Source organism: Patagioenas fasciata, chromosome 21 (assembly GCF_037038585.1).
Source record: "Patagioenas fasciata isolate bPatFas1 chromosome 21, bPatFas1.hap1, whole genome shotgun sequence".
Taxonomy (NCBI): domain Eukaryota; kingdom Metazoa; phylum Chordata; class Aves; order Columbiformes; family Columbidae; genus Patagioenas; species Patagioenas fasciata.
Window position 1 is genome coordinate 5,772,427 of NC_092540.1, and position 25,589 is coordinate 5,798,015.

The 25,589-nt window shown below is 50.1% G+C and overlaps 1 protein-coding gene across 1 annotated transcript in view; it reads right to left on the bottom strand.

Annotated features, from left to right (window-relative positions):
* The window catches only part of LGR6 (leucine rich repeat containing G protein-coupled receptor 6), a 120,142-nt gene that overhangs the window by 10,398 nt on the left and 84,155 nt on the right, over positions 1-25,589 (bottom strand). The window contains exons 6-15 of the mRNA XM_065854471.2: positions 23,230-23,301; positions 11,420-11,488; positions 9,849-9,920; positions 8,580-8,651; positions 7,380-7,448; positions 6,366-6,437; positions 4,849-4,914; positions 3,899-3,970; positions 2,371-2,442; positions 1,521-1,646 (exon numbers count right to left, since the gene is read on the bottom strand). Of these exons, the coding sequence (XP_065710543.2) occupies positions 1,521-1,646; positions 2,371-2,442; positions 3,899-3,970; positions 4,849-4,914; positions 6,366-6,437; positions 7,380-7,448; positions 8,580-8,651; positions 9,849-9,920; positions 11,420-11,488; positions 23,230-23,301 (762 nt within the window). The remainder of the gene's footprint in view (positions 1-1,520; positions 1,647-2,370; positions 2,443-3,898; positions 3,971-4,848; positions 4,915-6,365; positions 6,438-7,379; positions 7,449-8,579; positions 8,652-9,848; positions 9,921-11,419; positions 11,489-23,229; positions 23,302-25,589) is intronic.

The following is a 25,589-nucleotide window of genomic DNA, read 5'->3' on the forward strand; positions in this document are numbered from 1 at the left end:
CAGGTCTCTCAACTGTGTCAAGTTATTTTAATATGTCTGATTTCTACTTGAAAGTAGAATTCTTAGTTCTTAATTATAGCGTGTATTATAAGGTTAATTAAACAGCAGCGGAGCATCATCTGGATGAAATACCAGGCTATCAGTCAGCAGCTGCATTTTCTTCAAAGACAGCAGAAGCTTGCTGCTTTGTTGGAAGTCAGGAAGACTGCTGATGAAGGCAAAGGATCCTCAGGTTTTCCAGACAATTAAGGTCTTCTGACAAGATCAGTAAATATGGTGAAACTCTATATTCTAAAAATATGCTTTTGTTTTAAGTTCCCAAACATTTCTGGCTGAGCCCTGGAAGGCTGTGGAAATTCTGTATACAAGCTTGCTTCCTGTTATAAGCTCCAAATTAAAAGCTGTTATTGAAAGGTGGTAGGAAGGTGCAGATCCTCCCAGGATGGCTAAGAACTCTTCTCAGATGATCCATCCAGACATGTGCCCCAAGAATGAGACTACTTAATGGCAGTACCCCCAAATTTAGGAAATGTTAATGTGTCCATCACCAGGCATGGTTCAATGAACCACTCCTGTGGACTCAGTCTCTGGTACAAATCTAAACCAGCTCCACGGATGCCAATGGAATCATTTTAGAGGAGGAATGCCTCTACACAAGGGTGTGGAAAGCGCTCCAGAAGCTTCTGGGATCCCCTGCTCTTTGGGGTGCTCAGTGGATCCCAGCTATGATAAGTAAAAAAAGTCAGAAGAGAAAGCCCTGCAGGCGTCAGTGCTGAGGCAGACAAAGTGAGAGCTCCACGCTTGCATTGGACCTGAGCTATTAAGCCCAATGTTGGTGCAGCAGCCTGTGACCCCAGCAGTGGGTGTCACAATTGGAGAAGCTCCAGCCTTGGGGTCCTGTACTGGATGAGTGGGAGCATCAGCTCGTGTGTCCTTGGATCCAGGAGAACTACCTGGGGGACTCAAGCAAATGCCAGTTTCACCTCAGGGGAATTTGAGTCATCTGGAAAATGGGTCCCTCAGCCTGAGGGCAGGTGCCACGCTGGAGACCCACCACTAAGGAGGGTCCGGGGAGCCGGAGCTCGTGGCGCAGCACTGCGCTCCAAGCCTTTCGCAGCCTGGTCTTGCTCAGTTTGACCCCTTCAGGCTCCTCATTAATCCATAGCAGACAAGACACGGCCACACAAACACAGTTTACTGAAGGAAAGCTGGATGTCATTAGCTAGGACTGGCTTCTGGGAATGTTTTCCATTGAGAGGAGCCCTGAGCTGGGCCCGCTCCATGCTTTCCACTTGTGTATGTTTGGGGTGGGGGTGGCAGGCCCGGGAGCACATCACCGCTCTCCCGTGGAAGACTTTAAAAGATGAGGCACATTAGCAGCAGATGGAGCTTCCTCAACCTATTGGCCTGAAAGGATGGAGGAAAGCATCAGATAAACAAGGAAAGCGGGACACTGATTGCTATAAGCAAATACAGGCTGTGCTGAGCGCCAAGAGTGAAAGAGCCAGCGCCACCAGTACCTCATTTTGGGGAAGCTCTCCTTGGTGAAGGGGTCCGAGAGACCTGGGTTGCCTTGGAGCTTCAAATGGGTCAGTCCACCCAAACCATCCAGAGGCAGCGTGACCAGCCGGTTATCAGTCAGGTCCCTGGTGAGAGGAGAGCAGAGAGGGAGGCCGTGGTCAGCGTTTTGCTGCTAGCGGTACCTTAGCCCAGCAGAGGCTTCGAGAGCCTTGCTGCCTGCCTTGATCGCTCCCCCAGATGTGATGCTGAAATGGGGCTGAGAGCTGCATGGGGACCAGGATTATCTGGAGATAAACAGATTGGCGTTATAATCCCCAGGGAAAATGAGGGGCAGGGGCTAATGCCCATGCTGAAAGCTCTGGGTGGTATCTACCTCCCTGTGCACATATCTGCCCCACACATTTCTTCCCCCACCACTTGCCCCATGATAGGTCAGGTACAACTGCAGCTCCCAACCCATAAAATACACAAGGTCTTAGTGAGGGGGACGAGGACTGGGGACCCCTCCAGAGCTAGCAAAGACAGTCTGCAGTGACTGAGATGCTCCATCATGTGGATCTTTTCATAAGGGCATCTGGGGCAGGTATGAAAGCATCAGAATGTTGGAGGTTTAAGTCTTCAGGGTGAGAGCATCTTGAAGATGGCCCCTTCTGCACTTCCATCATCCCTTTAATATTGATACGAAACGGTGGGATTTGTTCTGCCCATGTCAGTGCTAAAACATGCACCTCAGCACTGCAGCCTTCTGACATCTAAATGCCAGGTGTCCTGGTGGCCTGGGGTCAGTCTGAGGTCCTCAGATACCTGCTGACCATGGCTCACTGTGAAAGAAGTATCACTGCAACTTACAGCTTGGTGAGCGAGTGCAGGGTCACAAAAGCTTCAGGGTGAATAAAGTGGATGTAATTCCAGCTCAGGTCTCTGAAAGACAAGGACATGCCAGTAAGAGGCATGCAGAGGAGGGCATTGAAGCTGCTGACACCGGCCTGGTCAAGGGGTTTGATGTGAGCAAACGTGGGATCTATTGTCCCATAGTTGACAGCAAGTTCAGTCTCATTGCAGCTCCCTGAAGACAAATATGTTTGAGTCTATAGATGGATAGTTTATAACAGAGGGCACAAGAGTTTGCCTTGCAGGAGACCAATGGGAAAGGTTCCTTTTTCACTTCATTTCTGTGAATTTGGGGATTTTACGCTAACATGCTAAACCTCAGAGCAGCAGACAGGTTATGCTTTAGTGCCAGAGCATCCCTGATGTGTTCATGGTGCTGGGTGCTCAGGCAAGGGCAGATAGGATCAGGGGCTGTGTGAAAGGTGAACCAAAGTCATCTTAGGGTGTCTCCTGTCATGTACTGTTGGCTTGGATTCACTGAGGCTCCCCAAAAAGCTCTGCTTCCACTGGAGCTAGAGGTCTCAGCTCCCTCTGTCACCAGCAGAGAGGAACCAGCATGTCAGGAAGCATTTCTACTCCTAAGGCTGACTACATGAGCAACCTCCTACAAGTATCCTCATCTCTCCAGCTCTGAAGGGAGAGGTGGTGCCTGCTGAGATGTGTCACTGCAGAAGGCTGAAGTTGGATGAGATGAATCCTTCCCACAGGGAACCAAAACACAGCCAAAGGCGAATGCCAGAGCTTGCACACTCAGCTGTGTGTTTGTGTGACTATAGTGTGGCAGCAGTGTGATTGTATTTGCATGCTTGTCTGTAGCACTGCATGTAATACGTGACTGTTCCTGTGCAGTTACAGACATGATGTACGTGACACTCGTGGGATCTCTAGGAATGCTGGCTTATTAAATGACACTCAAATTGCTGCACCATGGGAAAAAGCTTTTATGCACTTCAGCTCACTTCCTAACAGAACAGTAAATAAAGACCATCAGCACTTGAAGGGCTTTTCCCACATCTCACAAGGAGGATCATGCCCTCTGGAGCCTTATGAGCTTCTGAAAGGTGCCAAGCACTTGAGTGGGCTGTCTACTGCAAGGTCACTTTGTGTATATGAAATGTGCATGTTGTGTGCACTTAATACGTCTAGTATTGATACTTAATACATCTGGTATTAATATGTCAAGTAGCAAGTGACAGGATGAGAGGAAGTGGCCTCAAGTTGCACCAAGGAAGGTTCAGATTGGATATTAGGAAGAATGAATTCACAGAAAGGATTGTGAAGCACTGTAACAAGTTGCTCAGGGCAGTGGTGGAGTCACCATCCCTGGAGGCTTTGAACAGACACGGAGATGAGGTTCTTAGGGACTCAGGTTAGTGCCAGTGTTGGGTTAATGGTTGTACTTGGTGATCTTGAGGGTCTCTTCCAACCAAAATGATTCTATGATTCCATATGCTTTTGAGACGTTCCCCTGCCAGACAATACTCACATGGAGCGCAGAGCCATCAGCTGTACAAAGGTGTCTGCTCTGATTTCGTGGATCCTGTTGTGCTGGAGACCACTGAAAAAACAGAAACTGGTTTGAGAAAAGAGCTGGAGGCAGCATTCATAATTTGTAGGGACCTTTGTCCCATGGCAGCAGATGCGGTGGAAGTTGCCCTTGGAGACTTGGGAGACCAACTCTTGTTTCAAGGGGTAAACAGGATGAGCTCAAAGCCATTCTCTCCCCCGGGCAGCTCCTGGGCTCAGACAGCCTCTCCTTTTGCTGCCATTATGGAACAGTAAAGTGCCATTGATGTGCAGTGGCTAAAGGTGCTCCATTATCCCCAAAGCCATGCTGGTTTCCCAATCTGCTCTACCTTAGACTCAGGAATTACCTTCACTCATGTCACACAAGGACCTACACATGATGGCTGTAATGTCTATGTGGATATTTGGCTACATGTTCATGCTTCAGAGGCAGGAGGTGACTCGTATCTGCTCTGCTGCTGGTTTCTCAGTGTTGCTAACAAGGCATTCCTTGTGCAGAATTCTATAGAAAATCATTAAGTCTTTATATATGTATATAATTCTATTCTATTCTATTCTATTCTATTCTATTCTATTCTATTCTATTCTATTCTATTCTATTCTATTCTATTCTATTCTATTCTATTCTATTCTATTCTATTCTATTTTTCTCAGAAAGGCCAAGAACTTCTGTTAGATTTGAAGTGCAGGGGCAGATCTCCAGACACATTGAACTCAGCATGAATACTCTGTCTCAGAGCAACAGAGGTGCAGCTGTGGTCCGTTTGCAGTGCAAGCAGCGAGTTACAACCCTCAGCTCTCCCACTGTGGGGTGAAGGTTGAGTTTTGTGTTTGGGAGCTGCCTCTCTCCCCCGAAAACAGCCCCTTTCTCCCAGAGCACAGCACAAGAGAGGGCGTCTTTTTACTCACAGCTCTTCCAGCCGCTGACACCGGTGGAAACTGGGCAGATCTTCGATTTGATTGTGTGACAGTTCTCTGCAGGGGAAGGACCAACACAGGAACATTAGGAGATCACAAGTGAGTGCCCCTGCGCCCTCCCTTGGGAAGTAGATCTTGCTGGAGAGGGGATGAGCTGGCTCTGTTTGGCACGGCTGCAGGCAGGGGGATCTCTGCAGCCTGGTGTGAGCAGTAGGAGGCCAGAAATGTGGCATTAGCCGTATCATCCGTGTTCAAATGTGTCACAGTTTTGATGTCAACCTGATGAACTGCCTGGCTGGCAAAGTGGGGGAGAGCAGCAGGAACAGCCACTAGCTCTGCGGGGACAGAAGGACAATGGATTTCAAAGGCAAGAGAGATGTAAACACGCACAAACATTGGCCCACATGCTCTTGCTGCAAACTCTGAAAGCAATGCAATTAATGTCAGTAATGTTAACTGGGAAAGAGCAGCAAGGAACAAGGATCAAGGTGGTGTGTCCCAATAAAACCCTTCCGCAGGAGGGGGCAGGCATGAAGAACAGGCTCTACTGTGAAGATTTACAGTCTGATAACTTGCAAACATAAACAGAGTGCTTGGGATCCTACAGCCTGGGCCATGGCAAGATGTCCTTTGAATTGGTCCAGATGTCTAAATGTGAGAGATCTTCCCTATAGAGACAGCTGGAGACAAAATGCTGTGATCTGCTAAGTTACGAATTGTGTTATTTTATTTTTATGTTTTTCTCTTGTTTCCGGTTTCTGTGATGAAGAATTCACTCCTGTTGCTTTCCTGGAACAAACTCATTTTCATTTTCAGCTTGCTTGTATAAAGACTGATGAGAAGCAAGCCTCCTGCTTGCCCTCAGACTTGCAAGCTCATATGAATCTGGCTCATGACTCATTTCCTGAGGGTGTCTTCAACTGCAGACAATGTTGGGGGTCTCAGGAACAGGGGTTTGATTCCCGAGAAGACGCAGGAGTCTTTCTGGGATCTTGATTTCATCATGTACCAAGTTAGAGAAAAGGCGCGTTGCCCCACTCAGCATCATTCGGTGCCAGATGATGGCACTTGCTGGAGCTCCAACTGCAATGAGCCAACAGTTGGACAAAGCATCGTGTGAATTTGATTTACCACTGGCTTTTGTGCTGTGTATAACTGAGGGCTCTGGAATGCTGCTGCTGTTCCTGCCTTTTGCACCCTCTCTACACTCATTGCACGGGGCAGACAGTTCCCACAGGTGCAGATCAAGGAGGCAAATGTGGATGTGCCTTATTGCTTGCAGACCTGAGTCCAGAGCATCAGGCTGGGATGAAGCAAGCAAGTTCAAGAACACGCAGAGCTCAGGGTAGTGCCTAAGATGTTTTCTGCATGGAAAAGAAAGCAGGAACAAGAACCACAGGATGGTCTTCCATATCTTGCCCCCTTTCTGAACTGAACGAGAAGAAAGCCCAGTTTCTCATGGCACTTTTCTAAAGACCAGGCAGGACAGATAAATGCGTGTTACTCACAGGACTCGGAGGCTGGGCAGCTGCTGGCACATTCCTCTGGGGAGTGAATGAATGCCTGCCCGGGTCAAGGTCCTAGAGGAGTGGAGGAGAGAGAAGAAATGATGTTACTGAGATCCAGCACACAGACTGTGACCCACAAGCCCAGCTACTGGTCCCAGGTGGTGGCAGGAGAGAAAATATCAGTGAGATAATGAAATGCTTGGAAATGGGCACGGCTGCAGCACCTCGTAAAGTTGAAAGTGCCTACAAGAAGTTCTGTGAGGTTGCTGGGTACTGAATTCGCTGCTGTCCTTGGCCGTGCTGATGGCAGGTGGCAGTGCCCTCAGTGGCATGCTCTGCCATCCCAGTTCCCTGTTGTCCAGACTGGTGATCTGCCTGGAGCCACAGCTGCCTGAGAAATGCGTGTATGGAGGGTGGATGGTGGGTCCCTGGGTCCCCGAGCCCAGGCACGGTCGGGTCACTCTCCTGGGCTGGATTGTTCAGCCGTGCTCCCAGGTGGACCAGTGCCCTGGAGAGAACTGTGGGTGGCCAGCACAGCACGTCCTGCAGGCACCTGCTCTCCTGGGTCTGGTGGTGTGGAGATGGGACCAGACCAGTTTCAGGAGCCCCAAAGCTGGGTGGCAGACGTGTGGCAAACACAGCAGATGTTTCCTGCTGTTCACTGCCAGTGCTGGTCCCTCTCTGGGCAGGGGCACTGGGTCTCAGCAGACCCCGCTGAAGCACTGCACCCAAAGGCTTGTTGCTTCACAGACACAGAAGGGAAGGAAGAGAAAATACAATATAAAAAAGATTGGAGCACACTTGAGAGTACTGAGAGAGCAACTCACAGAGAGGAAAGCTGCTTTCAGGAGCCACAAGGGTGAAACGAAGCAGAGAGGTGAGCGACCAGGGAGAGGCAGAGCTGAAGACAACCAGCTGCACAGCACTGCAAAAGTCCTCGCTGAAACAGTCTGGACCGCCTTGAAGGTGGAAGAGCACAAATAGTAGGGTAAAAGGGAGAGAGGTGCCACTCACAAAACTTCTAGGCTGGTAGTGCCTTTAAGGTCTGGGAATTCTCTGATATCCGCTGCACCATTGAGTGACCTGCGGAGAAATCAGGGTGAAGTGAGGTAGAGAGAGGACCTGGGAGCAAGTGCAGCTGCCCAAGTCCCCAGATCCATCAGCCATGGTGTCCAATCTGCTTCCTCACAGCCCAATGGGGTGATCAGAGGTGCAGATCCAAAGGTGCCCCCTCACTGCCAGCTGGGTGGTGGAGCAGATGTCTCACACAGAGCAGATGCAGGAGCCAGAGCTGAGCGTTTCTGTGCGAGGAGGCTTGGCAAGCTCAGACCCTCCCCCAACCACTGAAATTCTTGGCATGATCTCTACCCAAATTAAATAAAAACAACCAAACAATTACCATGGGGATTATATGCAGGGCATCCCACACAAGCCTCCCAGAATCTACGCATTTGGATCTAAAGAATGCATGGGTAGTTGAAGGAATTGTTTTTATTTGCCTGAATGTGTGTTCCTGCAGTGAGAGGCTGAGTGAGGCTTATAAATATAGATTTTGAGGTTGCCTCTGCCTCAATTTTTAATACCATTCCACAACAGATTAGCTGAACAGCCAGCCAGTCCAGGCCAGCCAACACGGGGCAGCTGTTCTGGTCCAGATGGTGCCCAACACATGGTGGTGGCCCTGGAGCAGGTTTAGGACCATGTACCTATGAAGGAAACTCTGTCACTACTGGCTGCCCAGTAAGATTATTTGTGCCACAGTGTTGGTGTTAAGGGACACGTGTTCCTCTGCTTTTCTGCCATGTGAAGGGAGGCAGATGCCTTCAGCGGCTTTGTGTTTGGGCAACTACACGACAGTGCGAGGGTTGCTTGAGGAGCATGCAGCACAAGTCGTGGCACTTTTGAGTGTGGCCTTTACTGGTGCTGATGCAGCTGTGGAGACCCTAGAAGACCCCAGTGCCGGTCAGCTGGGTGGGCAGGAGGAATTAATTTCTCCGTCTAAAGTGCGCCTCTCAAAATGATTCTTCCTCAGCAGAAAGCATCTGCAGTGTCTGCTCCTTGGCTCACTGCTTTCGGGGCTGGCCAGAACAGTGGCACCATGGTCTTCTATTGGCACAAGGGCCAAAGAGGAAGGGAGAAGGCCACGAAGGTCTCCAGCTCCCAGGCCTTGGAGCTTGGTTGTGTTACCTCTGAAGATGTGCTTGGTGAACTTACAGCGTGTGGAGCTTTGGCAAGTACTGGAAAGCAGACTGTCCAACAAACTGGATGGGATTGTCATAAAAGTGGCTGCAAAGTAAATGAATAACTGGTCAGTTTCTGCTGCGCATGCAAATATGCTATTACATGTTAAGAGCCTTGGAGCAACTAGTAGTAAGCTATGTAGGAGGTGCTGGCTATCCTGTGAGGAACCCTTGTTTTCCAGCTAACCCCAGGATCTCCCGCTAACCTCTTTGGCTGAACAGTGGTACAACTGAGGTCTCCTGCTGCTCTGGAAGGGCCCTTTAGGATCCTGCTGAACCAGACAGGCTGGAAAGATGCAAACCCCTCCTTTAACCATGCTATAGCGCTGTAAACCTGCTGGGAAACACCTTGCGCTTGATGACACCTCCTCTGATCATACATTTCCACAGCACCAGCATGTTTGCTACTTGCCACAGTCAGTGGAGAGAACTGAACTGTTTTAGGATCCAACCAGCTTTAGGAGGAGTTGAATCACCTCCTACAAGAAATGCTTTCTCCCCACCAGCTGTGGAAGGCTTTACACGGGCAGATCGCGTGGAGCCGAGTATTCTGGATGTGTCCCATCCCCATGTCACTCCGAGGATGGTGCCCAAGAGGGGGATGAGGCTGGTGTGTTTCAACTGGAGCAGTGACTGTTTCCACCCTGTCTCACTGTGGCTTTCTAGATGTTGATATTTCTATAACTCAAGTCCCAGACTGGCCAAGCAGGGCTTTCGTCAGTTACTGTGATTTCCAATATCATTGTTGTTCAGGGAAGAACTGTCCCAAATCTCTGCCTGTGTCCGAGTCAGAGGGGCAATGTGCTGGCAGCTGGGTGTATTTATATGCAGAACTTTGTGTCTGTGGGTCTGGGGTAGACACACGATGGTCTGGGGTCCCAGCTCTCTGACATATATATCTACTGCAGTTTTTCTAAACATGAGGAATAAACGCAGGCGGATGTCAAACAGGGCTTAGAAAATCCTGTTGTGCACGGCAAGATTTCCATGCAGACCACACGTACATTGTTCCTGCGTTGGGATCAGCCTGTACTGCAGCGGAGTTCAGCTGCACGGGGAGGAGAACCCATGGAAGAAAACCTGAGATGTAGCTAGAAGGAGCTAATTTCACCTTGCGCTGCCCTACATGCAACAAGTGTCAAATCGTGGTCATGCTGACATCTGGCAGAAATCCCAGCCAAAGACATCGGGAAATGCCCATTTCCGAGGGATGGATTTAGGAAATACTGTTTAAGTTTCTTACATTGTTTGGAGGAGGGGATTCCCAACAAATGCGTTCTCTGGAATAGCTTTGATGTTGTTGTTATGAAAACCCCTGTTGGGAGAAAGAAATTTCTTGGTATTAATGGATGAGAAAGGCTTGGAGACACCTTTCCTCAACACTTTTAAGGGCAGAGAGCATTCAAAACACACATCAAATAGGAGCTGTAGGCTCTGTCCCAGCTGTGGCATCATCCCAGGAAGTGAACAAGGTCTGTGCTTTGGCAGGACAAAGCCCTCACTCTGCTATAATTACTCTATGTATAGCTTGGTGCTCCGTATGTCACTCCACTGAAGTACCAAGAATACAAGGACTTTAGGTTTAACACTTTACATGTCAGAAAACTGGAGCAAACAAAACACACTTATTTTGTACCCTCGAGGAATCACAATTTTTATGGATGGTCTCTTCTTTTTTGCTCCACAGCTGTAAACCAGAGTGCAGCCCGCTGTGCATTATTGCTCTGTGTGACTTTCAAGGGTTCATTGATCTACCTGTGATACTTTCAGTTAAGCTTGAGAAAATTGCTATTGGCAAACTTTTGCAGCAGAAGAGAGCTCTGTGGCCATGGTCTGATCTCCTGTATGTCAAAGGCAGCCATGGGATCCTGTGTCCAGGACCAAGACCTGGTTCTGGGTGATGCCCAGGCTGTTTAATCCCAAAGGACTCTGTGTGAGTGATTGGTTAGATGGCTGTTTAAATTTTCTCTCTTATTTAGTGATGGGCATTTCAAAAGCCATCTCAAAACGGATTAAGGATCTTATTATAATTTTGAATGCCAGAGTAATGATGATATCTGGTCTGATCTGAGAAATCTCGGCAAGATATTCTTCCAGTAAATGAAAAATGTAATGTCAGATTTTCACTCCAAGCCTCCTAGAAGCACCAAAGCAGCTTCTTTTGTCCCACCCCAGCTTGTCACCAGTGTGACACAGCCTTAGAGTCCACAGGAACTGTGGATCCACGTCAGCTTGACTTGACCCCATCTTGGGACTTCTACTTTCGTGGGTGTTAAGTGGAATGGTTCCCCATTTTTAGTGTCTCCTAGGCTGATGGGTTAGAAGAGAGAGCTAGCCACTAAAAAGGTCATAAATTTTTGTAATTCCCTGTTATAAATTTGCCCTAAGGGAGATCAAACAGTTTATGCACGTCAGAGGAGGTGGCACAGGCCCTGCAGAAGCCATGGCCTCGCTGTAACATCCATGGTTGTGATCTCAGGCTGTGGAACGAACATTAGAAGCAGCTGGATCAGATGGACTTTGAGTCCATAGGATACCCCAGGAGAGTGAAGAGCTGCAAGAAGAGCCTGGTCCAAGCCTGATGGGGGAATCTCCCACTCCCCCCCACCAGCCGCGGTGCAGAGTGATGGTGAGGTGATTGGAAATGGGAAAAACAGAGGATAAAGTACATTCCTGTGCATGGTGGAGAGGGCTGGGAGAGACCAAGGGAAGTCTTGGGCTGAGTGTTCTCCCTCAGTCAGAGCACACGCGATGCTTTATTGGTCGCTCTCCATCAGGGAATGCTTTTGAAAAGGAATAAATAGGAAATCTCACAGCTCCTGCAGTCGGCCCAGCGTCCTGATAGCCCCAGGGAATTCCAGCAGCTCGTTGTAGTTCAGATCCCTGAAAGACACAGAAGGGAAAAACATTCATTAATGTGGTTGTAGGAACTCAACTGAGTGTATCTGTGCTTTGAAGACATGGAAACTTGGTTGTTAAGCATGGGAGACAGGTTTTTCCTACCGTGCTGATCCAGCCACTGCCTGGAAACAACATCTCACACATTCCTGCAGCAGGAATATTTCCTGCTAGGAGCACTGTCAACCCAGAGCCGGTCCAAGCCATGGCTGCTTCCCTCTCCCAGGGACTCACCCCCAGGGGCTTTGGCTGTGAGCCATTTTTCCTACTTCTTCAGGTCAAAATGAGATGTTACAAATGACAAAAAACACAACAGCAACTTCACTTGTGTGGGCCGCATGAAAGGGCTTCCTTTGGGCCCCCCACCATGTGGTGCGGAGGGGATCAGGGGACCGTTCCCTTGGTGCTTGTTCTGGGGACACCAGAGCTCCCTGTCACTGAGACGTGGTGTGACTGGGACCTGTGGGAAGCTATGGGAAAGCCTAGGTGTTCTTCCGATGGTTGGGTTCAATGCCACACTGGAAACTGTAAGCCAAATGTGGAAGTGATGTGAAAGAGGTATTGACACTGCTAAGTTTAATACGTAGCATAATAAATTAAGTGAAATATGATATGTTGGTCATAATGACAACTGTGCAGTTACATGCCTGGACTGGCAACCGGAGGAGACATCTGAGCCTGGATTTGGGGTGTATTTGCTCTCCAAGGATGGGCTGGCACCTCTGGAAGAGGATTTATTTGAGCTCTGCAGCGCTGCTGGCAGCCAGGGAGGAGCAGCTCCCCAAAGGTACTGACCCTGCTGTTGGCTGGACGGGCCCATGCGGATCAGTTGGGCTCTAAACCTGCAGCACTGCTCCTCCAACATGCCCAGAGCTCTCCTTGGAAAAGCAGCTCCAGCTGAAATGGTACCATTTGACCCCATCCTGGCCATTCCACACACCAAGGCACCGAAGTCTGAAAACCACGCAACTGCTTCCTACCTGCGTGAAGCTCACTGAGTTTTAAGTGGTAGATAGTTTGGAACATGAGGGTAATTACTGGCTCCTGGAGATTACCGTATAATTACACTTAATGGACCTCAAAGTAATTACCATGTAACCTGGATTGTGGTTTACAGAACAGAAATAACCGTGCATTTACACAGCAATGAATTGCTGCCCAATTACCTTGTAATTCTCATCCTCTGGGCCCAGGCATAGTAATTACATTATGATTTCTCTTGGCCCCCCTCTCTCTTACATAGTCTTCGCCTTTACCAGTGTCCCTGCTTGGGAATTACTCTACAGCCCCATCTTGGCTTTGCCCTATAGGTATTTACACAGTAAATCACCCCAGAGAGTCTCCGTAAATTGGTCTTTCCTTGCGCCTTCCAGGACTCCAGGCTTATATGACTTATTCTATATATTTCTTTTGGTTTTGACCCCAATCTTACAATTCCCTGAGAAGTATTCCCTAGGACATGAGGCTGGCCTGGGTGGGTTTTATCCTATGTAGCCTTGAAAAGCTCCGTATCAGACCTTGTTGCTGGATTCCCTCTGCAGGCCGGGGGATGCAGCAGGTCCTGCTGTGTCAGGGTTTGCCTCCCCACACCGAGGGCTCTTTCTCTCCTCCGGTTACAGTGGGAGTCTGGTTGCCTGCACTGTGTGTATGGATTTGAGCAAACAAATCCTGCTCCTGTAGGACCTATATCTCAAGGTCTGGAAAGGGTTCATGCAGTCCTGGCAATCAGCAGGAGAGGAGCACAGGGTTGCTGACAAGACCATGAGCTCTGCCTCCCTGCCATATCAGACCTGCGATGCATCAAGAGTCTCAGCACAAATAAAGCTGCTGTGCATGTCCCCAGAGCCAAGGAGTGACACAGGAGTGATGTGTCCCCTCCTTACATCAGCTCTCATCTATTAGATATGCGAGCTCTGCATCTCCTGCATTGCTCTGACAGTTCTCATCTGAGTCCAAGCAGATCAGTGATTTTTTCCCAGTCTTCTCTGCTTGAGCCCAAAATGATCTGTTTAAGAATAAATAGCATAACACATGACTGCTTGCACACCTCACTCCTTGCAAGGCATCCATAGCTTGCTATCAGCTGCTCGGATGCTCTGAGCCAGTTTCTGCTGATGGTACCTGTCAGGTGCCCATCACTATCATGGCTGAGTGCCTCACATTATACAGGCTCTGTTACGTGGGGCAAAGACAGGGCAGGACTTTTACAGGGCACATCCCTTCACTGAAGCTCAGAGAGACAAAGGAGTGGATTTCCAAAGAGAACGAGCAATTAGAAGTGCAGACAGGACACTGCTGGGCACTTTGAAAGCATCAGTCAAATCCCATGAATCTTCAGCTCACTGCACTGGATGAAATCAGAGGGCATTAGCAGCCTGAGTTGACTGACAGTCCCAAATCTCTATCTGTGCGTAAGGTGCTTAATACCTTTAAAAGTCTCACTCTGCAGTGACTTTCCAATGTCACAGGGAGGTTTCACAGCAGCACAGAGGTCACTCAAGGCCAGGAGTGTGCCTGCACCACGTGCCTCCCTTGTACCGCGAACAGAGGGGCTGGAATGAGCCCGCGTGATGCCAAGGGACTGACCCTGCAGGAGAGGCACCGCGGGCCCTGTCCCCAGGTGACACTCAGCTCACCGCCGTTGTGTCACCAATGCTGGGGGAAGCTCTGCGCAATGACGGGGTGGTTGAGTTTTCTCCCCAGCGATACCTGACATGTCTGTGAGCAGCCAACAGATGGAAAACATTGCCCAACAGAGAGGAGACTTGGCTCACCTGTGATTCACTAACAGAAAACCGGAGCTTGGATATGTAACCAATATTATTTACAGGGAATAATTCAGCATGCTGTAAAATTTGCTCCTTGTCTCTCTCTAAAAATGCATTTCCTTTCCAGCCTGTGTCTCTTCCAGGCAGGCTGGTCTTTCATCAGCAGATGAACGTTTTGTTTGTACCTCCGTGTGTGTGCAAGTACGTACAGGACCAGTTCTTCCTGAGTGCACACACACCTTTCCCAGCCCTGGCAGCGTCTCAGTGCCTCCCTCCCCCTGCACTTGACAGATACAAAGACCTCTGTGTTCAGCAGCTCCCTCTGGGTAAAAACGCCATCTCTGAATGCTGGCATCTACTGGGCTTGTTGGAAAGTGGAAATGCAACCAGGTGTAGTCATGCCGCTCCAGCCTGGTTGCCAGCAACCCCGGTCTGTTCAGGAGAGACAATGTGCCCGTGCTCGCTCTAGCTGGTGCTTCCTGGTTTTCGGTGAGGTGAGGTGAGCCTCCTGCCCGGAAAACAAACCCCATTGTGCTCGTTAACAGCTCCCCGGAGAGATGCTGGCAGCTCGGTGCTCTGGATCCCTGTGCCGCTCGCACCGTCCTGACTTGCCTCCAGTGCTGCCCTGTGCCAAGCCCTGCGGATTTCAGGGTTCATCTGGTTGGAGTAGGCTGGAAGAAGCCAATACCTGAGGTGTTCCCCAGGTGTCAACTCTTCCCCGCAGGGGGCAGCTCTCCCTGAAGCTCAGACACAAGCCAGGACGAAAGGGGTGGCTTCCCTCTCCCATCGCCTTCCTTCCCAGAGCTTGAGTCGGGCTCTGGTTCAAGCAGTGCCCAGAAGCAGCCTCTGACCTTCACTGTGGATGAGGCTGCAGATGTCCGTGGCGGTGGGGAAGTTTCTGCTCATTTAGTGAAATCCATTCCTCAGGTCTTTCCACAGACATCTGATATCAGGAGGGCTACATCCACCTCAGACATCTTTCCTCTGCCTGCTCTGCCATGATGAATTTGGCCCGGCCTGTTTGCCTGGTGCTGGGTCTCCAGAACTTCTTTCCCAGCGTAGGGGAAAGGCAGATGGGAAAGACTCTGGGCTCAGTGAGTTGGAGACAATTTTGTGTTTTGACTTCAGTGGCAGAAAAATTTCCTTCGCTGAGCATGTCAGTGATCTGTACATCATTGCCAAACCCTTTCCATAGGCTGGGTAGATATAGAAAATGGACATGCTGTATAAAACACCTCCCACTGTCCCCTTGCTCCCCCTGCCTTATTCGAGCTGCTTGGGCAATGCTTTGCTGGTCCCAGCTCCATGCTCTGACACTTTCCCATGGTTTACAGCTTTGGGAAAGCTGCAGAAAAGCCAAACTTGCTGCCAGGTGACACCGTCCCCACTGCAGTGCTGTGGCACACGGGCTGAGGTGGCCAGGGAGGTCTCTTGGCCCAAGGGATCTGGCTCTTTGCATGCTGCCTATGGGGTCTCCCAAGTGTGGGTTGCTGCCCTTATTGGCATATCTGGGAAAGCGGACCCAATGCCAGCGTTACCTGGTGGGAGGATGCCAACGCAACTTGGCCATGGCTATGCCAAAACAATAGGGAAGCCTCATAGCAAAAAAAGAAATAACGCGCATGGCATAAGCAAGAGAGTTTTTCCCATTATCAAGGGCTTTTGGAAGCAAAATCACCCAACCCAGAGGTTCAGAAATGATGTGCAAAAGAAATTACTATAAAAAAGTCACTTTCCTTAATTAGGTTCCAAGTTCCGAGCTCCAGACATCACAGTGGGACATCAAAAAGAGCCTCGTCTGTTCTAGTCATAAAGAAAACCTCTTAAAGGTCACCCAGTTTGCCCAAGACACAATGAACTGGCTGGCTTTCCATTGTTGTTATTTCTAGAGCGAGCCTATAGCTTCATATTTGGAAGGTCTTAACCAACCCTGTTGTTTATTTAGAAGTAAAAGTAAATTGACATCAAAGGCGCAGTTATTTTTGGCTTTAACTGCCAGAGTGATTTGAAGCTGACAACATGCAGCCTGGAACTATTAATATCTTCAATTGAACCCAAAGGAGAGAAGGAGGCGAAAGAGTCTCAGGTCAATTTTCTCCCTGTTAGGGACTATTAGTGGTTCCACACAGGAAGCCAAAAAAAATTATATAGTACTATAAATTCTTCCATAAGCCACAAAACACCACAAATTTGCAGCTAATAAACCTGAAGATGCAGCAAGATTAGAAGCTGTAGATGGGACATTTGCTGACTATTTCAGTCCCAGTGCAGTTTGAGATGTTACTGCGGTGCCTTGGGGGGGACTTTATGTGGTCGCTCATCGGGACTTTGCATTTCCACCTGTCCTGCGCTGGCGTCTAGTCAGGCTTCCAGTAAATGTAATTACTGCTGCTGCTAGTCGTGCTGGTTCCTGTGGCCAAATCAAGCACTGGAAATGATTTAATTGGTAGTCTGAAAGCCCAAAGGGGCCATCATGACCATGTAGTTTGACCTCTTGCTTGGCACCAGCCAAACAGCCTTACTCAGATACCTTGATCAAGGTCATGGCTAGTGGTTGAGCTTGAACTGGGAAGAGCTGCCTATTAGCCCAGAGGATGAAGAGTTACTCTACCGTTAGGTGTCATATTTCTGTTGTGCAGCATCAGCATAAACCCTGCTCTCCTGGTAGCGACTTACACGTGTGAGCGTGTGCCTTTCCCCAGCACCATCTGGATGATGAGATGCAGCAAGTGCCTGTGACAAGGGACAGGAGGAAGGGGGATGCGAAAGGACCCAGAGCATGTGTGAGAAGGTTGTTGGGTACTCATGGTACTTGATTTCTGCCAGCAGCAAGCAGCAACCTCTGCACAAGGATTCATTCGGACAGCCCGGCCTGGGAACATCCCCGCCTCTCACTTACGTGCTGCTGGGACATTTTACAGGGCTGATGTGGCATTGAAAGGTCTATTGCTGGGGCGGGGGGGACCTGTCTGTAGGTTCAGCCTCGTACGCCTGCAGCTGCCAGCTCTGTTCTCCATTTGAAAACGCAGCAGTGCCCAGAATGTGTCTGTTCTGACCCGTATTTCTGTCTGTTCTCTAACTGGCGAAGGTACCAGATTAAATATGTTTTCAATTCCATTTGATTTATTTAACAAGGTTGAGAGCGGGATCTCGTGGGGGGTCCTGGGAGCACAGGCACTGCCATGCACATATCATTTACAAGACACAACAGGCGCTGACCGCAGAGCGCAGCAGCGGGGACCTCGGTCGCTGGGACGCGCAGACAATAACCGTGGGGCCGATGACTCAGGCCGGGAAGGCACGGAGAAGGCTGCTGCACTTCGCCGGGCAGGGGAAGCAGGCAGGCTCGTGGAAGCCTGGTCTAGAGCAGAGTGTTCTTAAACTGCGGGAAGGAAGCTGGGGAGCCCCCCATTTCCCCCAGTCCCAGCGTGCTGCTGCTAGCATGGGGGGGCATGGGGTGGGAGCAGAGCTCCTGTGCATCAGCAGATCCACCATGAAAACCTGCCTGCATCTTGCCTCTGCTGCCATTGCTGCTGCCTTTCCACGGGCAACCAGCTCACCCTCACACATTTCTGGAGGCAGAGGGCAGCTGCTCTGTCAAAGGGTCTGTGGCTGAGGGGATGGCTTCAAGCAAAATGAAGCTCAAGGAGCCAGAGGGGTTGGGGACCCCTGGCAGGTCACAGCAAGCGTGTCTGGAGTCCCAGGGGCTGGAGGTTTGGGGAGACTTGGTGCTGTCTGTCACTGCGAGATCAGTGGCTCCAGGGAGGGGGGAGCCAGGCTGGAGAGCCGGCAGGATGCAAGAGGGGTAATGTGAGGATTTGGGGAGGAAAGGGAAAATAGGCAGAGTCCTGGGAAGGGGAGACCCTTACAGTAGCTCCCTAACCCACGGAAAAATGCAATGTGTCCAGAGCTACCTTTTCACCTGGGCTGTCTTCACTCTCTTTTTTCTTTAGTATCTTGCAAAATATCATGTCTGTTTGGGGTCATGCTCAGCCAAAGCTCAGAGCCTCGTTGGAAGGTACCCAGCTGGTTCAGAGCCTGAGCTGCATCAGTGAGGACACATTCTGTCAGTCCAGGCTTCTGCTCTCAGAAGAGATGCAGCAAACTGGGACCAGTTTGACCAAGGAGATCACAGGAGGGAAATGTCTGGTCCCCATGCTCCCGGGCAGTGCGTAGTGCATTTGCCAATCTTTCTCTGTTTTGAAAAGTCACCTTCCATTTACACGATGATCAGAGCAGGCAGTGTACTTTGTACCTCCATACCAGACACAGGGACCCATGCAAGCAGGGTGCTGAGCCATGGTCCCTCTCTCCAAAAAGCCACCTGCACCTTTCCTTCCTCCATCCCCTAAATCTGGGTACTCAAGCCCCTGATGAAGTCCTGACACACAGCAGGGCTGGAGCATCAGGATGCTGAAACAGAACAGCTCAGCGCAGCGAACAGAACCTCCCTGGAGGCGTCACAGCCATCAGCTCCCTTGGGAACTGCGCAGACTGGGATTAGCATCAAGAGACTGCAAAAAGGTTTCAAATGAAGTGTGCTGATAAAGTCAAATGGCACTTGAGGAGCAAGGTAGCACTTGGCTGACAGCTTTCCAGGAGAACAGCAAGGTTTGCCTGGCCCTAAAAGGGTTAAACAATCCTTGTATGAGCTATGGTGGAGATATTTCCTTCTTCCTGCCTTCATTGCCTGAGGTGCACTTTATATTAATTTTTATTTCTTTTTTTTTTTCTCCCATAGAAAATACAAATCTCCGGAGGAGTCGGTAGGTTCCAGCTCTGCTCTGCATTTACAGACTTGGCTAATTACCCGGATAATAGGGCAGCGCGCTGCGAAAGCCTGCGGTAAGGGCATTTCCTGTGAGGCAAGGTTAGGCAGATAAAATGCCCGGAGCCAGAGGGTTTTGGATCCAGCCCTCCTGGGAGACATTTTTAATTTATTAGCGCTATTTAAAAAAAAAAATAAATTAAAAGGTTTTTCAATGAATGGAGATCTGGTCTTTCCAAGTGATTTATCTCCTTTCTCCGATGAGCAGAGGAGCTGGCAGGGATGTGGCTGGGGAGGGCGAGGCGGAGGTGGGGGCAGCGGGGTCACCTCGGGCGGAGGGGACGGGCGAGGGCTGCGGGGCCTCTCCGAACCGCTTCCCCATCACGGCCGTGTCAGGGACGGGCCAGACGTGCCCCAGTAATAAGAAGAGCATCACTTTCAGGGCAAATCACTGCTATTTGGGCCATAGCCTGGAGGCCTTCAGTATTTTGGGCTGATCGTGGGCAGCAGCTGTTGGTTTCCCACCCTGAACCACCTTAGCTCTGCTGCGGGGGACACAGGGCGCTGCTGAGACATGTTGTCACTCTCTGCCAACACTGGGCCTTGTCTGGCTGCATGTGCCCAGGCCAGCAGGAGTCCTGGCCCCTATTTGCCCTAGGTGGCCAAAAAGGCCACCAGCATCCTGGCTTGTATCAGGAATAGTGTGGCCAGCAGGGCTAGAGAAGTGATTGTGCCACCATACTCAGTGCTGATGAGGCCCCAGTCCACTCATCACAAGAAGGACATTGAGGTGCAGGAGAGGGTGCAGAGGAGGTGATGAAGCTGGTGAGGGGCTGGAGCACAAGTGCGATGGGAGCGGCTGAGGGACCTGGGGTGTTCAGCTGGAGAACAGGAGCTGAGGGGAGACCTTCTGATCTCTGAACTGCCTGAAAGAAGGTGGCTCTGTGCTGGACTCTCTCCAGCAGTTTCCCGTCTTTCTTGAACTGAGGGGCCACAACTGGACACAATATTCCAGGTGTGGTCTCTCCAGGGCAGAGCAGAGGGGCAGGAGAACCTCTCTGACCTACTGACCACCCCCTTCTAACCCACCCCAGGTACCATTGGCTTCCTGGCCACAAGGGCCCAGTGCTGGCTCATGGTCACCCTGCTGTCCCCAGGACCCCCAGGTCCCTTTCCCCTACACTGCTCTCTAATAGCTCATTCCCCAACTTACACTGGAACCTGGGGTTGTTCCTGCCCAGATTCAAGACTCTACACTTGCCCTTGTTCTATTTCATTACATTTCTCCCTGCCCAGCTCTCCAGCCTGTCCAGGTCTCTGATGGCAGCACAGCTTCCAGTGTCAGCCACTCTTCCCAGCTTGGTGTCATCAGCAAACTTGCTGACAGTCACTCTATTCCCTCATCCAAATCATTGATGAATATATTGGACAATACCGGCCCCAGCACTGACCCTTGAGGCACTGCACTGGATCCAGGCCTCAACTGGACTCTGCCCCATTGACCACGACTCTCTGGCTTCTTCCCTTCAGCCACTTCCCAGCCCACCTCACTGCCCGCTCATCCAGACCGCACTCCCTCAGTTCAGCTGTGAGGATGCTGTGGGAGACTGTGTCAAATGCTTTACTGAAATCAAGATAGACCACATCCACTGCTTTACCATCATCTGTCTGTCTGTCTGTCTATCTATCTATCTATCTATCTATGTATCTATCATCTATCACCTATCACCTATCATCTATCTCTATAATATATATTATTTGAAGGACCTAGTACATTACACAAAGGGGCTACAGGAAGAACATGTCACTTAAGGACATTTAGACTCTTCTTTGCTCCGTGTCTTTGAGACAGGGCTAAAAAATGCCAGGTATCACCCACTTTGACCATTTAATATCTGGTTTAATGGCTCACCCACACTTGGGGTTCTTCCCACAGCCCTGCAGCATTGCTCTTTGTCATCTCTCAGGCTTATGGGAATTGGTGAGGGAATCTCGCTGGGTTTCAAGGCTGTTTCAAAAGCCTGTTGGGAACCTGGCCAGAGCAGCTCTGACTTGGATCCAGCCTGCCTGCCCAGGTTTCCTTCCCAGGAAGAGGAGGCTGGCGGGGCTGGCGAACAGCCAGATCTTGCCCTGACAGAAAATCTTGGAGCTGCGTTCTCCAGCTCTGTGCTGGTATTTGACTGGTTGAGACCTGGCAAGTGTTGCACATCCATCTCCATCTACCTGCCCCTCACACTCCCTTCCCCTCCCCACATCAGCATGGAAAACACAGAGTTGCTCTCGTTCCGTACCTGGCAGAGCTGACTTGTGCACAGTAGCTGCAGGTCAGTGCAGGGGAAATGTGAAATCACTCGTCTGGCTTCACTTTACCTCTTTATAGATTTGCTGCCCTCCTAAAATGTGAGGGACAAGCCCTCTCCAAGAACAGAAGTGCTCCACCGGGATCTATTTTTGCAGAAATGATAAGACCTGGGGTAGAAATCTGGTGTGCACAGGGATCTTGCACAATGCTGAGGCCTGCATGGAGCAATGGATGCTGTTTCTCTTAAAGTTTTGGCTGCACGTGATAAAAACAGAAGTTTCCCTGTCTAGCTGAATATGAGAAGAAGCTTTTCCCTTAGGGGAACAGAGGGTTCTGCACCTAAAACTTCATAGGCTTTTCTGAAATGTGCAGAACAATTTCTTTTCCTCTCGGCTTCTAGAGTTATTCACCTTTGTCCCTGGCTTGTAATCAGCATCTGGCCACAAATGCTCATTTTAGGAAACCTGGAGAAGTTTCTGTCTTCACCAGCTTTTACCATCCTGCTGCTTTCCAGGAGGTAATGCCCACGGGGTAACTGAGAGCACCGTTTGGCCTCTGCAAGCCAAGAAAATGTGCTAAGTGCTGTCAACAGAATGTAATCATAATTTGAGTTAAAGGGTATGTGCGGAGACTTTAATAGTCTCCACATGCACGGGAGCTGCGCGGTGGTAGGTAGATGCAGGTCTAGCAACTTGGCTGGGCTGTTGTAGCTAAACGCTTGGCTGCTTTTTGGGATGGGCAGCAAGGTGGCTTTAACCACGTTGGCTGCAGAATAAGGTTGCCCTGATGTAAGCTGTGATGTTGCTGCATAGTCTGCCTGGGTTATAGCCCAAAGAGGCTTTTCTTCCATCGGCAAGACTTCCACCCCCCACTGTAACCCGCCTGCCTTTGAGCTGCTTGGATGCCACAGCTCTGCCCTCATGTATTTGTCTGTGCCCACCAGAAATGACCGGGGAGAAACACCAGCTGGCACAGTGATGGGCGAGACCCATGGGTCACTGGAGGAAAGCACCCAGTGGCCTTCCTTCCTGCATCATCTCTGGCATGGTTCATTATGGCTAATTACGACTCTCCCCAGCTGAGCCCTTCTGGGTGGCCCCAGGATGTGCCAGTCTGAAAACAAGAGACAATAGATGTCATGGTTGTGCCCCAGGGAGCGTGTCTGGGGACCAAGGGCTTGCTTGCTGCTTCCACTCTCACCCGATTGCTGCTGGGCTGGGCACAGAGAGTCCTGTCACCTTGAGTGACACTTGAATGCTGGCAAGTGTCGCCTCTTTTGCCATGACCCAAATCCCCTAGTTCTCCCTGGCAAGGAGTTAGGGCTTGAATCTGACCCCAAGGCTGCATGGAAGGACATGTTTCTACACAATTGAAGGCAACGGGCACCTCTTCCAGTCTTTCAGGGCCTTGATTATTTACTGCTTGTTTATGTTTCCTCTCAGGCCAATGCACAGCACACGAGACTCAGGCAATTCATACTGCTGTCAAAGGTGCTGTGTGAGCAAGGCAAGGCCATCACATCTAAGTGTCTCTGAGTTCAGGGTCACCTGTCTGCTGCTAATGAAGACATGTCCTGGAGAAGGGTGCACTCCTGCTTCCCATCTTCCCCCATGGTCTCCTGACTTAGTGCCTGGCCAGCCGTGACAAGAACATGGTGCAAAATGAAGTCAGTTGGCTATGGGTGATGCCAGGTGACACGGAACCATCTTGAAGAGAGGTATTCCACAGATCCCTGGGGGTTTTACCAGCCTTGGCTCAAGCTAGCCCCTCATTTTGGTGGAGTCAGGTGAAGGTGGAGTGGGGTGGCCCAGAGACACCAGCCCTTTCCTGCGGAAGGGAACGGACACACGCGATCTCTTTAGGACAGAGAAGAAAACAGGTGACTCACAGGGTTTCCAGGCTGTGCAGCCCATCAAAGCCGTTGGCTCCCAGGCTTTGGATCCGGTTGTTGTGCAGGTGCCTGTGGACAAACCAGAGATGATCAGTGGAGGTACAAACTGTGGACAAACCAGAGATGATCAGTGGAGGTACAAACTGGTCTTTTCCTGCCAGTGTGAGCTGTGGCCCAGGGACACCCTGCTAGCTAAGCACAGCCTGGGCTGGGATGATCAGGGGTGTTATACAGTCCCCTCTCTTTCCTCACGAGACACATGCAACATGCAATAGTGCTTGTAAAGCAGCTACGGAGCTCCCATTTCTCCCAGGAAATCTAGGCTGACACAGGAGTTTCCCTGAGACCTGCACTTCACAGCTGCTGTGTGGCTTTGGAAGCACACGCTTAGGCAAGAAGCTTCAAGAAACACTCTAGATCTCACCTTACATTGGGCCCAACCCTACAAAGTGCCATCTGGCTTCAACAGTTGCTCATGGGCACCGGCTGCTATCTGAGGACACAGCCATATTTAGACTCTTTAGTAGCAGCAAGAAGGCTTTGTGTTCAAAATTGTTCTGTTAGTCACGGTTTATCATTACTTGCAAAAAATGAAGATGCTGCTAGTTCCTGGATCAGCTCTGGTTTCATCGCAATGAAAGTTGTCTTTTGTCTTCAGTTTAATGCTTCAGAGTGTCTGTCTGAAGTGCAGGGGCTATGCCACATGCTGATGCATATTCTCTACACCAAGGCAACATTTTTTTTTCCCTGTTTCCCTTCAGTCTGGTGCTACATCCCACGAGCATCTTAGTGCTTAAGGGCTCTGGAGCTCCCAGCCTTAATGCTGGTGCTGGAGACCCATGTGCTGGGGGACCCTGCAAAGCCACCCTGGGGTATTTTTGCGTTGGAATTTCCACAGGTGATGAGTTCCCCTGGAGCCCCATTGGATGGGTTCTCTGTTTCCATGGGCCCCTTACTACCATGTCTCAGTTTTTTGGCAAACTCAAGCCCTTAATTCCGAGATTCTTCCTTTTCGATTGTCAGAGACTGTGTGTGTGTGTGCACATCTGAGTGGTTTTTTCCATCTGGTTTCCTTTACAGCTGGTGGAAGCCACGTGGCTCATGTGCATCTCTCTCTGAAATCCCACTCAAGGACACCTTGAAGCTCATTTGGAGACACCTTGGAGCAGCCTGGGGAAAGTCTGCTGAAAAGCAGAAGACAGCCCACTGGTGCCCAGCCTGTACTTTTCCCCTGTGCTGAAGCACATTAGTGATGTCCATACTTGCACAGAAATGCCCGAGAAGGTAATGTCCTCTGGGGCAGGATACCCTCTTTGCTCTCTGTCATGGTAGGTTTCCCCATGAGTTTATTTTGCAGTTCGTGTTCTCCTTTAACACAGAGTCCGTGCGGTTAATCTGCTGCCACACCACTTGCCTTCAGGGTCCTTTTCTCCCTTGCCCACGCTCAGGGACTCACCAGCCTTTGTCCAACACTATTGCCTCCTTCCAAGAGCCCGAGGGAGACTGCATACTGGCAGGTGGATCAATGACTTTTTCATCCTTTGCTGCTTGATCTAAATCTGTCTTGGCTTGAAAAATCTCTCACTCCACCTGGATTCAAGCGTGAGCTGTTTGGCTGAGCACAGGCAGCTCCCACTGCCAAATATTCCAGGGTGAAACAGGAGGGAGCTGGGAGTGGAGGAACAGCCAGGCTCTAGGGCAGTTTGGTAGGGGCTTGCAAAACAGAAACCAGCTGAAGATGGATGTTTGTTGTTGGAATGAGAACATACAAACATTTCAGAGGAAGAGGAAGGGAGGGGAAAGATGTGTGATAAAATATGTTTGCTCTTTTGAGCAAACGGGAAAAAAGAAAAGGAAGTTGCCCGCAAGAAAACTTGGGTTGATTGAGACTCTTAGAGAAGAAAAACAGCTGAGATCAAAATCAGAATCTTACAGGAGAAATTTCTCTTTGTCATGAGAACAGAAGTTCAAGTCCAGATGGTTTCCTCTATTGAAGGTTATGGCATAGCTTCAGATCACGTTGCCCTTACTTCACTTGGCACTTCCAGTGCAGGATGGTGCTGACCATTCTGGGTCCCTTTTAGCACTTCATTTTGCATTTGCATTGAGGCTTTGGATATGGAGTCACTCTATAATCACAGCAAGAGGTGCCACAGGAACCCTGTGCCCCATAGCTCTGCTGTGAGGGGACGGCGTGGGGAGAAGGGATACACTGAACGTGAGGGGTGATGTGAGCTGCCTGGAGCTCTGTTGGGGCGCTACAACAGGACCCCTTGTCTGAGCTCGGACACGCTGAGCTGCTGTCACACAAGTCAGGCAAGGAGAAAGAATAGAAAAGCAATCACCTACTGTGCTTA